Source organism: Sminthopsis crassicaudata, chromosome 2 (assembly GCF_048593235.1).
Source record: "Sminthopsis crassicaudata isolate SCR6 chromosome 2, ASM4859323v1, whole genome shotgun sequence".
Classification (NCBI taxonomy): domain Eukaryota; kingdom Metazoa; phylum Chordata; class Mammalia; order Dasyuromorphia; family Dasyuridae; genus Sminthopsis; species Sminthopsis crassicaudata.
In genome coordinates, this window is record NC_133618.1 from 481,806,649 (window position 1) to 481,824,319 (window position 17,671).

The 17,671-nt window shown below is 34.3% G+C and overlaps 1 protein-coding gene across 1 annotated transcript in view; it reads right to left on the reverse strand.

The window, feature by feature from the left end:
* ITFG1 (integrin alpha FG-GAP repeat containing 1) overlaps nucleotides 1–17,671 on the reverse strand; it is a 272,577-nt gene that overhangs the window by 121,008 nt on the left and 133,898 nt on the right. Inside the window, exons 9-10 of the mRNA XM_074293314.1 lie at nucleotides 7,359–7,456; nucleotides 131–297 (exon numbers count right to left, since the gene is read on the reverse strand). Of these exons, the coding sequence (XP_074149415.1) occupies nucleotides 131–297; nucleotides 7,359–7,456 (265 nt within the window). The remainder of the gene's footprint in view (nucleotides 1–130; nucleotides 298–7,358; nucleotides 7,457–17,671) is intronic.

Here is a 17,671-nt window from a genome sequence, read left to right on the forward strand (position 1 = left end):
GTGGAAAGAAATAAGAATCAGGTCCTTTGTGTTACATGCTTATATGAATGGAGTATATCTGGGTAATGTCCAGTTCCCAAAGAGGCAGAATGTAAGACTTGAATTTATAAGTACTTTTCACTTAAACTACCTTCCAGATGTATTCCTTAGTATGGCAAGAGCATCTGGATAGCCATCCATGTTGTAGTCTCCAATGTGAAGGGTAATTGGAATGGGTATTTCAGCTGGTTCATGATTAGATGGCACAAAGCCCCAGACTGTGCCCTTGTAGTTGAAATCTTGTATCACTGGAATCCACTGAGATTTAAAAAAAAAAAAAAGTTAGTGTTTATGGATTTATTCACAAAAATACTCACCATCTGAGGAAGTAAAAACATTCATTTTTTAAAATGGTTACTTTTTTTGGTTAATTTCATATATTCATTTCAAAGCATGTTCTTATACTCTCAAAATAACCTATCGCATTTAATGTCCTTTTATTTACAACATCAATAAGGCAATTTGTTATAATTTACTTTTGGGGAAAATGTGTAACATTTTTTTAAAAACTGTATAGCTTCCTTCAGGAATTATAGTCATATTTAACCATCTTCATTTGGTCTGGTCCAGATTAAGAACTATTGGTGGGATTAAAAAATTCTTTTAACCAAAACTGCCCCTTTTCTAACAGTTTCAGTTTGGTTGGAAATAAGATCTGTGTTTTAAGGAATTAATTTTTAAACTAAAAATTAATTTTTAAGCTAAAGCAAAATGTGCATTCTGCTTCAAATGGATGTTCATTTTTGGTGATAATCTCAAGAAAATTTAAGATTGAAAGTGACTTTCCCACTTTCTTTCTTGTACCTGCTATTCTACAAAGATAACAACAGTTTTCATTTTCAGAATCAGATAAACAGTGAAGTTTCTCTAATAATATATTGAACTGACAATTTTTTTTAAATTTTAATTTATCTTAACTTTTTTTTTTTTTTGACAGCATGGTTAATTTTTTACAAAATTATTCTTTGCACTCCCTTCTGTGCTGAATTTTACCCTCCTTTCCTCCATCCCCTCCCCTAGATGACAGGCATTCTCATACATGTTAAATATGTTATAGTATATCCTAGATATATGTGTGCAGAACCGTTTTTTTTTTTTTTTTTTTTTTTTTTTGCACAGGAAGAATTGGATTCAGAAGGTAAAAATAAGCTGGGAAGAGAAACAAAAATGCAAACAGTTTACACTCATTTCCCAGTTGAACTGACAATTTCTTCAATCAAATTGAAAGACTGATCTTTGCTTAGGAGAGTGATTTCTGCTACCATAAGTATTGGGATCTAGATTTATTTCACTCTTTCCTTTTCAATACTGACTGTAATGGAGATCACAGTACGGGAATGCTAAACAGGAGGTAAGATTTGACAAAACTCTACCTTCTGAGTGGCCCAAACTGTCATTTATTGAATCTCAAAATGAAAATAAAAAAGTAGAATAGAAAGTATTCCAATTAAAATATAGTTGTCTAAAATTAGAATTTAAGAAATGTTGGAAAATAATATGATCAATTCCATATAGAAGCAGGTGCACTGACTTGACTGACCGATATGGCAGGAGACCAAACATGCCAACAGTTTTTTTTTTCCTCTTTAAGCAGGTGGCTCATTTACATGGCTCAAAGCCATACTATGTTAAAAAAGAGCTCTTATAAAAAGGCTCAGTCCAAAGCTGCCTCAAAAAACTTAAAGGTTATTCAGGTAAAGGCAGAACACATCATAAAACTCTCAAAACTTAAAGAAAATAAAATTTTTAAGAATTTTACAATTTTTAGATTCCATTAAAAATACTTTAGAAATATAGTGAATTCATAAGGTTCAAAGAACTTAAAGCTGGAGGAAAACTTCAAGATCAAGCAAAGACTTTCCTCACTTTACAAATAAAGAAATTGAGGCCTTGAGATGTAAATTGACTTTCTCACAGTCACACTGCATAGAGGAGTCAGGATTTTGACATAGTCTTCTATCTCCGAATCCAGTGCTCATTTCCTTTCATGAGAAATAAGATTTCTTAGTTACCTACTTAATGATGCCAAATGACATGAGATAGAACATCTCACACAGTCCCTTAGGATTTAGAGATGGAAGGGATTTTAGGGATCAGTTAGTTTAACTCTCTCATTTTACACATGAGAAAATGAGGCAAGGTGATATCACCTAGCAGGAAGTGTCAAGAGCTGAGCTTGACATCAAATTCACACAGGATTTCAGAACTTTAGACCTCTAGACCCTCAGGTCTCAAGTATCAGTTCTCAGTGTCAAAACTCAAAAAATCTAATAAAACAAAAACACACTATTCTGATGACTTACTATAAAGGAAGAGTCTCTATTCTGCTAATATTTAAAACACTAAATAACAAAACAAGAACTTTCATTTCATATGCTCTTATCAGTTTCTTACGTCAATAACATTTCTCTACTCACAAAATAATGATATGCTTCTGAATACAGTTAACATTACCTATAATTTGAATTCAGGCTGTAATTATGAGGTCCACCTATTTATATTAAACCAGGCCTAGTTGAATCAATGCTATTTTTACAAGATTTTAAACTTAAAAATAATTAAGACTTTAAAAAAAGTTAATGAATTACTTTAAAAACAAAAAAGGAGACGGAGAAATAATTCAACACAGGGATAATATGTGACTGTTCTCTAGATTAGATTCATAATATGGCCAACTATTTATTCTGATCACTAGTGAGCAGGAAACTTTGCAATTGCATTTTAAATGTTTGGGTTTTTGCACTAATTTTTAAAATATGAAAATATATCACTTCCACATCACTTCTTTACTTCAACTATTGTGTTCTGAATTATTTTCCTGTGACACATATAAAGGTAAAATTATGGTTTAAACATTGGAAAACAATAATATACTATATTTAATATCAGACATAGAACAGTTACAGATATGATGGTTTTCTAAATGACTCATACAGTGTTTATATTTTACTAGGAAACATAATGGATTGATTTTTGAATATGTACAATAAACATAATGTTGTTACATATAATGTTTGATTTATAAAGGGCTCTTTCTATCAGAATGGATTGTACTTCTTACCACCTTGTATACCTTAAGAAAAATGAATTTCTAAAACAACTCTGAGCTATCACTACATACCTCTCAAATTGGTTAAGATGAAAGGAAAAGATAATGACAAATGTTGGAGGGGATATGGGAAAACTGGGATACAAATACATTGTTGGTGGAACTGTGAACTGATCCAACTATTCTGGAGAGTAATATGGAACTATGCCCAAAGGGATATCAAACTGTGCATATCCTTTGATCTAACAGTATCTCTTTTGGGCCTGTCCCAAAAAAGATCATAAAAAAGGGAAAAGCACCCAAATGTGCAAAAATGTCTGTAGCAGCCCTTTTTATAGTTGCAAAGAACTAGAAACTGAGTGGATGCCCATCAACTGAGGAATGACTGAATAAATTACGGTATATGAATGTAATAGAATATTATTGTTCCATAAAAAATGATCAGCAGGCTGATATCACAAAAGCTTGGAGAGACTTACACAAACTGATGTTAAGTAAAGAACCTAGAGAACATTGTACACAACAACAAGATTATATGATGATCATCTCTACAGGATGGCTTTATTCAAGAATGGGGTGTTTCAGGCTCATTCCAACAGATTTGTGATGGGGAAAGCCATCTGTCTCCAGAAAGAGGACTATAGGGACTGAATGTGAATTACCACATTACTTTTTTGTTATTGTTGGCTTGTTAGGTTCTTATTAAGTGCTAATGAGATAATGAGATATTAGGTTCTTACTAAGTACTAAGTTAGTACTTAACAATTCTGGGGAGGAGCTTGCATGTTTAAGAGGAGCAAGTTCATTGGTTGAAGTATTTTTTCCCAGAAGCCCCTGAGTTATTCCACGCCCATTCTCTGGGAAGATAAAAGAAGCGTCATTGAGCAAGGGAAAAAAGTCTCTACTCTAGGTCAGAGTTGGCTGCTCTACAGGAAGCATAATCTGGCCGAGAGATTGAGTTGAGACAGCAGATCTTCTCCTAGAGAGCGATCAGCAGTTTCTGGAGACAACAGAACATTACATATTGGCGCCCAACGTGGGGCAAGGACTTTTGCTTATCCTGACAAGGACTTATTCTGAGCCCTTCAGAGGAGCTAAAACGGACCTTCACATTTTGGCGCCTGAACAGGGACAGACACAATCCAGATCTCAGTGGAAAAGTCTCTCTGACCCAGAAGCGTGAGTAACAAGGAAACTTTGTTAAACTTTTGTTAAACTTAGTTTAACTTTATTAAAGAGCTAAAGTAGAATTTGAGTGAAATGGGGCAAATGCCTTTTGTTCAAGGAAAATGTTTAGAGAGCATTATCAAAGTTATGAAAAGCCAAGGATTGATTATAATTTTGGAGGAGATTACTGAACTTTTAAAAACTGTACAGGTCATATGTCCTTGTTTTCTCTGGAAGAAGAATTGGATCTAGATGAATGGGAATTAGCAGGAGAGCAATTAGGTAAACACTACAATTCCAAACCAAACTTAATTTCCAAAGATACACTTCATACCTACAATTTAATCCAAATGGCTTTAAAAGTTGTTATTCTAAAGGAAGAGGAGGAGCAGCAAAATGGGGAAGTGTCAACTAAACTAGGTGAAAAGGATGAATCAGATAACTATGAAGTTAAGTACAATTCTGAGCAACAGGAGCATTTCCCATCTTCTCCCTCAATTAACCCTTTAGGGGTGGAGCAAGAAGGAGGAGGGGAAGAGGCAGAAACACAAACAGAATCGTCTGTGAAGCAGCCTATGACAAGATTAGAAAAAGCATTGTTTAAAGCTAAGAGAGAAGGACAGGATATAAGTGATTTTATACAGGCATATCCTGTGATTGTAGGTCAAAAAAGGAGAAGATATGCACCTTTAGATTTGAATAAAATTAAAGATTTGTAAAAAGGTTGTACCCTTTATGGGGCTACATCAGCTTATGTTAAAATGTTACTAGATGGTATATCTTATGAAGTCCTAATCCCAAATGATTGGGAATCCATAGCAAAGACATGTCTAGAACCTGGACAAAATTTGTTATGGCTTGCGGAGTTTCATGAATTATGTAAAATCCAAATCAGATGCAATTTGGAAATAGGAGTTAACACACAATTCACTTTTGAGCATTTAGCTGGTGAAGGTCGATATGGAGAGAATTCAGAACAGATTAATTATACCATGACAATGTATGCTAAGGCTGCAATAAAAGCTTGGAGTGTCCTCCCTGGACAGAAAGACTGGGGAGTGGCTTTTGCTAAAATAGAGCAAGGTCCCAATGAACCTTTTGCGGAATTTGTGGGACGTTTTCAAACTGCTGTCAAAAGAACTATTGGAGAAAATGCAGCTACAGAAATAATGACTAGACATCTGGCTAAGGAAAATGCCAATGAGATTTGCAAAAGAATTATTTGGGGACTAGACAAAGATGCTTCTTTAGAGGAGATCATAAGATGCTGTGCTACAGTAGGAACAAATGCTTTTTACACCCGGACTATGATGAACATGGAAAGACAGGGTCGCTTTTGGCAAGGGACTTCTAGAGAAACTTGTCGATGTTTCCAATGTGGAAAAATTGGACATCTAAGAGCTCCGTGTAAATATGGAGATAGAGTGAGAAGACAGGGTGAAAGAAGACCTAAAACCCCATGTCCAAAATGCAACAGAGAACTCCATTGGGCATCAGAGTGTAGACTAATTCAGGGAAACAGGATGAGGGGCCCAGGTCCAGGGCCCCAGGCAAAAAAGACTTGGGGCATGGCAGCAGCTGAGGTTACACCCAAAGAGCCTTTAGAAGGTCAGGACTCTGATGTGATCTATCAGCCAAAAAGCAATCACATGGAAGAAAAGGATTACCTGATCAGTCAGCCAAAAGGCAATCAGATTGCAAAAATGGATTACACTTGGGGAGAATACAGGCCCTTTAAACCAACAGGGCTGTGTCCAGTGCAAACAACTCCAATGTAATTGCCAGATGATGAGAAGAGATTTAGAAAGTGGTAAATAGAAGGAAATTAGATAGGTTAACTGCTTGGGAGAGAGGGTTTGCTTGTATTTCTTCAGATGGAGAAGGAATCAGATGGGTGCCAACGAGTCATATTCACCTTGTCCATCAGAGAGAGAGAGAAAAAGAGAAAGACCTCAAAACAAAGGAGAAAATCTAAGAAACATCTGACACTGAAAGAGCATGGCTAATAAGAAGACTGTTAAAGAACTTTAAAACCAGCAGGAATCATTGGATTTCCTAACACAAGATGAGACTAATGGACAATGGACTTATGGACATTTATAAATTCTCAATTTATGGTTATTTGATCATATTATTTGTTACATACTTCTAGCATGTATTATGTTACTATGGTACTATGTGTTTATGTAATCTATGTAATTATGTGTAATACCTCCCACATTGATGGATTTATGTTTCAAGGTCATGACCACCCTATGTTCTAAATCAAAAGAAAGGGGGAGATGTTAGGTTCTTACTAAGTGCTAAGTCAGTACTTAACAATTCTCTAGTTCTAGCCTTTAAGGGAAGTTTTACCCCTTTAAGCTTCTGGGGAAGAGCTTGCATGTTTAAGAGGAGCAAGTTCATTGGTTGAAGTATTTTTTCTCAGAAGCCCCCTCCCATTCTCTGGGAGGATAAAAGTGACATTGAGCAAGGGAAAGAAGTCTCTGCTCTAGGTCAGAGTTGGCGGCCCTATACAGGAAGAATGTGGCCGAGAGATTGAGTTGAGACAGCAGATCTCCTCCCAGAGAGAGATTGGCAGTCTCTGGAGATGACAGAACATTACATATTGGCGTCCACAACATGGGGCAAGAACTTTTGCTTATCCTGACAAGGACTTCTTCTGAGCCCTTCAGAGGAGCAAGCACGGACCTTCGCATTGGCTTGTTTTTTATTCTTTCTTTCTTTTTTCCTTTTTGATCTGATTTTTCTTGTGCTGCATGATAAATATGGAAATATATATTGAAGAACTGCACATGCTTAACTTATATTGGATTATTCATTTTCTTGGGGAAAAGGATGAAAAAAGGGAAGGATAAAAATTTGCAACATAAGATTTTGCAAGGGTGATTGTTGAAATTTGCAAATATCTTGAAAATGAAAAGCTATAATCAAAAATTTTTTAAAAGAAAAACTAATTTCAATTTACTAACAAAAGAGGGAGTATGGGTTTTGCTTTTTGTTTTTTTAATTGTCTCAAGGTTATTTTGGTTTCTTCTTCATGCACCACAGGTTCTTTCCTATATTTCATTATGTTTGTCTCAGCAAAACAATGGTTGCATACCTGATTAGTCATTCCTGGTTTAGATAAGTAGATGGCACTTTTCTGGCAATTTTCATCTTCACACCCTGGCAATAAATGATCAGTTTGTCCATCTCCATCTGCCAAAAGAAATTACAGGAGTTAACAACTATTCAAAAAATTAAATGTCCTTTCACATAAGATTAAATCTTCAACTTGTTCTAGATTGTATCAATCTGGTCAAAAAAAAAAAATAGACACATGTCTTAGAAATAAATGTAATTTCAGAAATAAATATCATTTAGAAATTTTACTTTTATTTCATTTAAATATTTCATTTTTTTTACTTACACTGTGAATCCACCAAAATAAATCCTAGAACTATGCTGATTAGTTCTATTATATTGTTAGCTCTACTTTATTCCACATTTCAAATAACATCAACATCATTCCCTGCCCCTATGTCTCTCTCTCTCTTTTTTTTTTTGCTTCAGGCTCAAAGGACTAAGGGTTTTTTCCTTCCAAATGCCAATACAACTACTCTTCTAGTACTAGGACATATTCCATATGTCCCTTAGGCAGTTTGCCTCTTTAATCATCCCTTTTCTTAATAATTTCCAACCCCTTCTTATGTATGGATTCTTTCTCTCCCAACTTCAATCATGCTCAAATCCCTTCCATCCTTACAAATCTTTCACTTGCTAATCTCAAATGGATTCCTACATTGTTCCTGACTTTCACAACCAAGTTTTTTTTTTTGTTTTTTTTTAAAGCTATCCATGTATTTTGTCTCTACTTTGTCACTTTACAAACACTTCTGAATTTGACTTCTATATTCATCACTACAAGGGAAATTGATTTTTCTGGAAGCCACAATGATCTCTTTAGAGCTTAGTCCACATCCTCACCTTTTTTGGTCTTTCTTAAGTGTCTGACTCCACTCCATCCCTTTCCTCCTGGTTTTTCCTGACATTATTCTGTTGTGGTGCTTCAAATCTTTGTAATCCTTCTCAGAAGGAAATCTGGTATAGGAGAAAGTGTTTTGAATATGGAGATAAGGTACCTGGCTTTGAATCTTAGCTATTTCTCACTGCTCCTGGGGAAAACCCCTTAACTATTCTAAGCCTAGTTTTCCTTTGTTAAAAAATTATGAGACAGTTGGACAAGATGATCTTTATGGCTCCTTTCAGCTCTGAATCTATGGTCTATTATCCTTTACAAGAATATTAACTACATCCCAAGTGCAGGCATACCCAGAGCTCTCTCTTTCTTGATTATCTTCTCTATTTTCTCTTGGTGACCTTATCAATTGTCAAAAGCTGAATTATCCACTTTCTGAATATGAATTCTCAGATTTACCCATCCAGTCCTCCTGTCTTTTCTGAATTCTAGTCTCACATCTAAGGGGCCTGATGAATATCTCTACTTGGGTAATCCATGGGCAACTCAATATGGTCAAAACAAAACTCATTGTTGAGATCCAATCTTCCTATTTCTGCAAGGAACAAGACAAGTCTTCTTGTTATTTAGATTTACAATCCACCGATAATCCTTTCAATTACTCTTTTAATTACTATCTACATCCCTCCATTCTGTTAATCAAAAAATTAAGTACCTATTGTGTGCTAAATACTGTGTTAAGGGGAAGGAATATTAAAAAAAAAAAAAAAAAAAAAGGAAAAGTCTTTGCTCTCCAGGAGTTCATACTCTACTGGCAGAAATAACATGTAAACAACTAAATAAAAACAAATACAGGATAAATAGGAAACAATCAATAGAAGAATGGCAGCAAATTAAGAGGAACAGGGAAAGGTAAGCAGTAAAAGGTAGGAGGTTTGAAGGAAGTCAGGAAGTAGAGATAAAAAGGGAGACTATTCTAGGTTTGGGAGGAACCACCAGTGAAAATGACCAGTATTGGGGATAGAGGGTTTCCTTTGAGGAACCACAGGGAGACCAGTGTTGCTTATCACAGAATATATGGGGTGGTGCGTGTAAGGTGTAAGAAGCCTGAAAAGATAGAGAGGGGCAGGGTATGAAGGGCTTTGAATGTCAAACAGAGGGTTTTATGTTTGCTCCAGCATTTGACAGGGTCACTGGAATTTAGTGAATAGAGAGTGAGAGGAGCATGATATCAGAATGTGCTTTAGAAAAACGACTTGGATAGAGTAGAATGTGGACTGGAGTGGAAAGACACTTGTGGAAGGGAAACCAAACAGAAGGTTACTGCAATAACTGTCCAAGCATAAGGTAATAGGGGTTTGTACCAGGCTAGTGGCAGTTTCAGAGGAGAGAAGGGGGAGTATTCAAGCTATTATGAAGGGATAATTAACAAAGCTTGGCATTTGCAGCCAAGAATGTTAATTCTATCTCTATGACATCTTTTGCATTCCTCTCCTTCCTCACACCACACTTCACTGACTTCATGTACTCACTTTTTAACTGGACAACTACAATAGCCATTGATCTCCCTGGATCCATCCTCACTCCTTTACAATATGTCTTCCACATAAATGGATATTCCAAAAATATAGGAATAACAAAGTCAATCTTTTACTCGAGAAATTTAAGTTCCCTCCTACTGGTGCTAAAACACAAACTTCTGTGTTTGAAATTAAAAACCCTTCACAAGCTTGTCCCAACCTATCTTTCCAAATTAATAAGGTAGTCAGTTGGTGAAAGAAGTCAAGTGATATGATTATAGTGAATATTGATGAAACTTTGAAGATAGAAAGTGCTAAGGCTGACAGAAATTTTATAAGTAATTTACTGTGTAAATTCTATTTGTAAAATAAGGAAATAAATGATTTGCCCAACGACTGACATGAAAGGAAAACTGAATAGTTTCCATCATTTCTAAAAAGAAATGACTTACTCCTTGCCTCCCAACCTCAAATCCTTATTAACAGCTGAAGAAAAACCTAGCAAATTGCAAAACTCTTTGTTGGAATTGACACATGCTTTTCAGAAATATTATGTTTAATAATGATCATCTAAAGAATTACAGTATTGCTTTTCTGGTTATATTAATGACTTTTAAAAACACTTTTTTGTTTATAATTTATGAAAGATCTTTCAAAACTTTAATTAAATGTGAACAATCTGGCATTTAATAATTTCTTGGGGCAGAACATGAAAATCAATCTGCACAGGTTAAAAGGCACTTCAAAAGGTTTTTCATCCTTACCAAGTCTAGGGAAAAAAAAGAATCTTTATTTTTCATCTAAAATCTACAAAGTAAAAATAAATACATTCTCCCAATTTATAGTAATAAGAGCAAATTCAAATATAATCAGGCAAATGATGATCTCTCATGGAAAACTTCTAGATTAGGAAAAAGATCTATTCATTCTCTCTCTCTCTAAAAAAACTGAAAGATTTTTATATTTGAAATATATACATAGATAGTTTTCAACACTTACTCCTATAAAACCTTGTGTTCCAATTTTTTTCCTCTCTCCCTCCCCCCCACTTGCTCTCCCAGAAAAGAAACAATCTAATATATGTTAAAACAAGCAATTTCTCTAAACATATTTCCACAATTAGCATGTTGCACAAGAAAAATCAGACCAAAAAGGGAAAAAATTGAGAAAGAAAACAAAAAGCAAGCAAATAACAACAAAAAAAGTGAAAATACTATGTTGTGATCCACATTCAGTTCCCAGAGTCTTCTCTCTGGAGGCAGATGGCTCTCTGCATCACAAGACCATTGGGACTAGCCTGAATCACCTATTGAAAAGAGCCACATCCACCAGAATTGAAAATCATATAATCTTGTCACTGTATATAATGTTCTCTTGGTTCTAGTCTATTTCATGTAAGTTTCTCCAGGCCTCTCTAAAATCAACTTTTCTTATATGATCATTTCTTATAGAGCAATAATATTCCATAACATTCATATACTATAACTCATTCAGCTGTCTCCCAACTGATGGGAATCCATTCAGGTTCCAGGTCCTTGCCATTACAAAAATGGCTGCTACAAACATTTTTATACACGTAGCTCCTAAACAATCTATTCTCAAAAGAACTGCACATATGATTTGAGTGAACTTGGATACTGATTGTCTATCAATAAAGAACTCTTTAAACTTCTGCCATACTAACTTTTCCTCCCACTCCAAGAAGAAATTGACAAATTCTAGGCAAAGAAGAACCAAAGATTTATAGATTAGATATACCTACTGATAAATCTTTAATGTATTTAAAATCATATAACAAGAATCAATTAATAACTCAAGAGGAAAATTTCATAGTTAAGCAACAATTTTTTAAAACACTTATGTATAATGTATAGGTCAAATTAATTTTGAAATTCTCAAATGATAATTACTTATATGTCTTTTGAGTCATTTGTGCAACTGATAATTTTATTTCATATTAGCAAATGAAATTATCTGCAATTCTCCATTTTGATTCTGAAGCTATAAAAGATGACATTATTTACAAATAAACCACAAAGATAGCTTCCCCAAATTCTGTTTCATGTCACATGAAATCAAAACTGCATTAATTATTTCCAATTTATCTCTGTTTCCTTTTTGTTCTTTACCAACTTTAAAGCCTATACTACTTTTTTTTTTTCCATTAAAGAATTTTAATTTTTAAAAAATCTTTTGGACCAAAGAAATCAAATACTCAGTTGTCCTAATAGATTTTAGGGTTTAACATATTTCTTCAACATACAAAAAGAGATAACATGTCTTCCTCCAAATGATTCCATATGAATCTAGGCCTAGAAAAGTCCACAAAATGAGCAGAATTATTGAGAACTTTATCTTGATCAATGGGAACAGAAAGACAGACAGGAAGCAAACTCTTGTGGAAGGGAAATAATTTTTTCTTTTCCCGTTTACAAATCTTGTCATGCTAAAATTGTGAATTAGAATTTAATTGTAAATTATCAAAACACAATCAAAACAATTTCTTGTACCTAGTCTATCACCAATTAGTGACATCAAATTCTCAAATCCAGTTCTAATCCAAGATGCATTGGAAGAATAAACTTACTTTTACAAGTTTAATGTAAGAACCACGCTTTTTCTAAGATCAAAGCTTTTTAACAAATATTCTTTTAAAAAAAGAAAAAAAAGGGAAGTATGATTTTTGAAGTGATGAAATTATTAAGTGGAAAAATTCAGGGAAACAAAATATTTTCTTAAAATATCTATGATTCTATGAATTGATTTGTGGTCAGTGAAAGAGACCAATAAGCATGGGACCCTTTTATAACATGGATATTTTTACAATCACTTCAGTACAGATTGTTCTGACATTACTTTCTATTTACACTGTATAATTTACGTAAACACTATATCTTGTTTATACATACTTTGTGTACTGTCTCTTGCATTAGAATGAGAACTCCTTGAAAGCAGGAATCATGTTTTTGCCTGTCTTTGTATCACAAGAGATTAACATAGTCTTTGACATATTTGTTCAGTTGTTTTAGACCTGTCCAACTTTGGGTTTTCTTGGGTAAAATACTGGAATAATTTACCATTTCCTTCTCCAATTTATTTTAAAGATTAGGTAAACCGACTTCAGGACAAGATAGCGGACTTCTAGCCAAGATGGCGGAGAGGACACACACACATCTATCTAAGCTCTTTCTTGCCCTCAGATTTTTTTCTTTTTAGTCATGATAAGGCCTGGAATTAGTGCTTGACTGAAAAAACCCACAAATACATTACCAACAGAAGATATCCTGGAAATTCACCAGAAAAGGTCTGTTTTTGCTCACAGGTGGGGACAGTTAGACCAGGTGTAGACTGCAGGCAGGCAGTAAGAGCACAGAAGGCAGTTCACGCTGAGCAGACTAAAGGTGGGGTGGAGGGTGGTCTCAGCCATTGGAAAATTTGAAGGGAGTACTTTACCCAGTGTGAGCTATTTCGCCCTAGCAGCAAGCCAGTAGTTCAGCAGAGAAGTTATGAACACAGGGTTAAAGATCTCAATCCCAAAACACTGGAGTTTCCTGGGACCTGACCACACTCACCCAACATCCAGAGTGACTCAGCACACTCTCAGAGACTCAGAGAGTGGCCACTGTGCAGGCAGAGCAGCCATTGCTGTTTCACTGCTGCCTCACTATTACCTCCTGTAGTCTGTAAAGGAAGCTCGGTAATACCATGCTGCCCAAAAAGCAGACCGCATTTGCTTTTTTTTTTTTTTTTGATTTGTTTGTTTTCTTTGCTTTTTTTGGTTGTTGTTGTTAAAATGAGCAAAAAATTAAAGCATGCTCTAACTATAGCTAGCTTCTATACAGATAGAGAGCAAACTTCAAAATCTGAGGAGACTAAAAACAGACTGTCTCTAGATGAAACCCCAAAGGGGGATATGATCTGTTCCCCACCACACAAGACTCTCATAGAAGAAATTAAAAAGGCTCTTACAAGAGAGCTAGAAGAAAGATGGGGAAAGGAAAAGGAAGCTTGGTAAGAGTGTCTGTATAAGTCATCCCACTTATTAAAAGATACATTGGATAAAGAAATCAACTCCCTGAAAAACAGAATTAGTGAACTGGAAAAAGTAAACAATACCAAGGAAAACAGAATTAATGAATTGGAAAAAGAAAATAATTTTCTAAAAAATAAAATTGGTGAAATGGAAAAAAATTCCAAAGAACAAAACAACTCACTTAAAAACTCATTTGGAAAATTATAAAAAAATAAAAAATAAAAAGAAGTGAAGAAAATAACTCATTAAAAATCAGAATTGAACAAATGGAAATGAATGACTCAAGGAGACACCAAGAATCACTCAAGCAAAACCAAAAAAATGAAACAATGGGAAAAAAAAAAGTTAAACAACTTCTTAGGAAAACAACAAATCTAAGAGAGATAATCTGAGAAATATTGGACTTCCTGAAAATTATGATGAAAAAAACATCCTAGACACTATTTTCCAAGAAATCACCAAGAACTGCCCAGATGTTATAGAAATAGAGGGTAAAATAGACATTGAAAAATTCATTGATCACCTACTGAAAGAGAGTCCAAAATCAAAACTCCAAGAAATATTGTGGTTAAATTCCAGAACCATCAGACCAAGGAAAAAATACTACAAGCAGCTAGAAAAAAAAAAAATTCAAATATATAAGAGCCACAATATGGATTACTCAAGATCTAGCAAGCAAGTCCACATTAAAGGATCAAAGGGCCTGGAATCTGATATTCCAAAAGGCTGAGGAACTTGGTATGCAGCCAAGAATAACTTACCAAGCCAAAATGAGCATTTTTTTCCAGGGAAGAAGATAGAAAGTCAATTAAATAGGTGAATTTCATCTATTTCTGATGAAGAAATCAGAACTAAACAAAAAGTTAGATCTCCAAATATAGGACTCAAGAAAAACATAAAAAGGTAAAAAGAAATCTTGGGAACTATATTTCTGTTACAAATATACAAAAAGAAAACATATATAATGAGGTTCTACTTCTATAATATGAAAAAGAAACTAATGGCGGAAAAGAAACTGTACCAGAAAAAGGGTAAAGTAGGGATACTAAATCTCATGAAGAGGCAGAGGAAACCTATTATATCTGAGGGAAAGAAAGGAGGGGGATGAACAAAGTATGTATCTTACTCTCATCAGAATTGGGTTAAAAAGAAACATATTAGACATATTAAATTTACAGAGAAAGTTCTCCCACCTCATTGAAAAGTGGGAGGGGAAAAGTGAAAAGGGAAGGAGTAAGCTAAATGGGAGGGAATATGGAAATTGTGAGGAAAAGGGTAAGAAAAGGGGAGGAACTCTAAGGTGGGTGAAGGGATTGTAAAAAGGGAGGGCTGTGTGAGGCAAGACGTGGTCACAAGTTTAAATGGAGAGAGAGGTAAGGGGAAAGGAAAGGAGAAAAGCATAAACAGGGGTTAACAAGATGGCAAGAAATACAGAATTAGTAATTTTAACCATAAATGTGAATGGGGTAAACTCCCCCATAAAGTTGAAGCAGATAGTAGACTGGATTAAAAGCCAGAATCCTATAATATGTTGTTTATAGGAAACACACTTGAAGCAGGGCGATACATACAGAGTAAAGGTAAAAGGCTGGAGCAGAATCTACTATACTTCAGGTGAAGTCAAAAAAGCTGGGGTAGCCATCCTGATCTCAGATTAAGCAAAAGCAAAAATTGATCTATTAAAAAAGATAAGGAAGAGCACTATATTTTGCTAAAGGGTAGCATAGATAATGAAGCAATATCAATATTAAACATATATGCACCAAGTGGCGTAGCATCTAAATTCTTAAAAGAGAAATTAAGAGAGCTGCAAGAAGAAACAAAGCAAAACTGTAATAGAGGGAAATCTCAACCTTGCACTCTCAAAATTAGATAAACCAAACCACAAAACAAATAAGAAAGAAGTCAAAGAGGTAACTAGTATACTAGAAAAGTTAGGTATGATAGATCTTTGGAAAAAACTAAATGGAAAAGAAAGGAGTACACTTTCTTCTCAGCAGTTCATGGAATCTATAGAGAAACTGACCATATATTAGGACATAAAAACCTCAAATTCAAATGTAGAAAGGCAGAAATAGTAAATGCATCTTTTTGAGATCACGATGCAATGAAAATTACATTCAACAAAAAAGCCTGGAGAAAATAGACCAAAAAATAATTGGAAACTAAATAATCTCATCCTAAAGAATGATTGTCTATGTGGATGCCCATCAATTGGAGATTGGCTGAATAAATTATGGTATATGAATATTATGGAATATTATTGTGCTGGAAGAAATGACCAACAGGATGATTTCAGAAAGGCCTGGAGAGACTTACATGAACTGATGCTGAGTGAAATGAGCAGAATCAGGAAATCCTTGTATACTTCAACAACAATACTTTATGATGATCAATTCTGATGGATGTGGCCATTTTCAACAATGAAATGAACCAAAACAGTCCCAATAGAGCAGTAATGAACCGAACCAGCCACACCTAGCAAAAGAATTCTAGGAGATGATTATGAACCACTATATAGAATTTCTAATCCCTCTAATTTTGTCCGCCTGCATTTTGGATTTCCTTCACAGGCTAATTGTACACTATTTCAAAGTCTGATTCTTTTTGTACAGCAAAACAACTGGTCATGCATACATATATTGTATTTAATTTATACTCTAAAATATTTAACATGTATTGGCCAACCTGCCATCTGGTGGGGGGGGAAGGAGGGGAAAAATTAGAACAAAAGGTTTGGCAATTGTCAATGTTGTAAAATTGTTCATGCATACATCTGGTAACTAAAAACTACTAAAATAAAATAAAATAAGAATGATTGGGTGAAACAGCAAATCATAGACACAATTAATAATTTCACCCAAGAAAATGAAAATAATGAGACATCATACCAAAATGTGTGGGATGCAGCCAAAGTGGTAATAAGGGGAAATTTTATATCTCTAGAGGCCTACTTGCATAAAATAGAGAAAGAGAAGGTCAATGAATTGGGCTTGCAACTAAAAAAGCTAGAAAAGGAACAAATTAGAAACCCCAGTCAAACACTAAACTTGAAATTCTAAAAATAAAAGGAGAGATTAATAAAATTGAAAGTTAAAAAAAAACAACAAAAAAAAAAACAAAAAAAAACTATTGAATTAATTAATAAAACTAAGAGTTGGTTTTATGAAAAAAAATCAACAAAACAGATAAACCCTTAGTAAATTTGATTTAAAAAAGGAAAGAGGAAAATCAAATTGTTAGTCTTAAAAATGAAAAGTGAGAACTCACCACTAATAAAGAGGAAATTAGAGCAATAACTAGGAGTTATTTTATCCAACTTTATGCCAATAAATTGAATAACTTAAATGAAATGGATGAATACCTTCAAAAGTATAGCTTGCCCAGATTAAAAAGGAAGAAGTAAATTGGTTAAACAGTCCCATTTTAGCAAAAAAAAGTAGAATAAACTATTAATCAACTCACTAAGAAAAAATCCCCAAGACCAGATGGATTTACATGCGAATTCTACCACACATTTAAAGAACAATTAACTCCAATGCTATATAAACTATTTGAAAAAATAGGGATTGAAGGAGTCCTACCAAATTCCTTTTATGACATAGACATGGTACTGATACCTAAACCAGGTAGGTTGAAAACAGAGAAAGAAAATGATAGACCAATGTCCCAAATGAAGATTGATGCAAAAATCTTAAATAAAATATTAGCAAAAAGATTACAGAAAATCGTCTCCAGGATAATACATCGTGACCAAGTAGGATGCAGAGCTGGTTTTCTAATAAGGAAAACTATTAGCATAATTGACTATATCAATAACCAAATTAACAAAAACCATATGATCATCTCAATAAATGCAGAAAAAGCATTTGATAAAATCCAGCATCCATTTCTATTAAAAA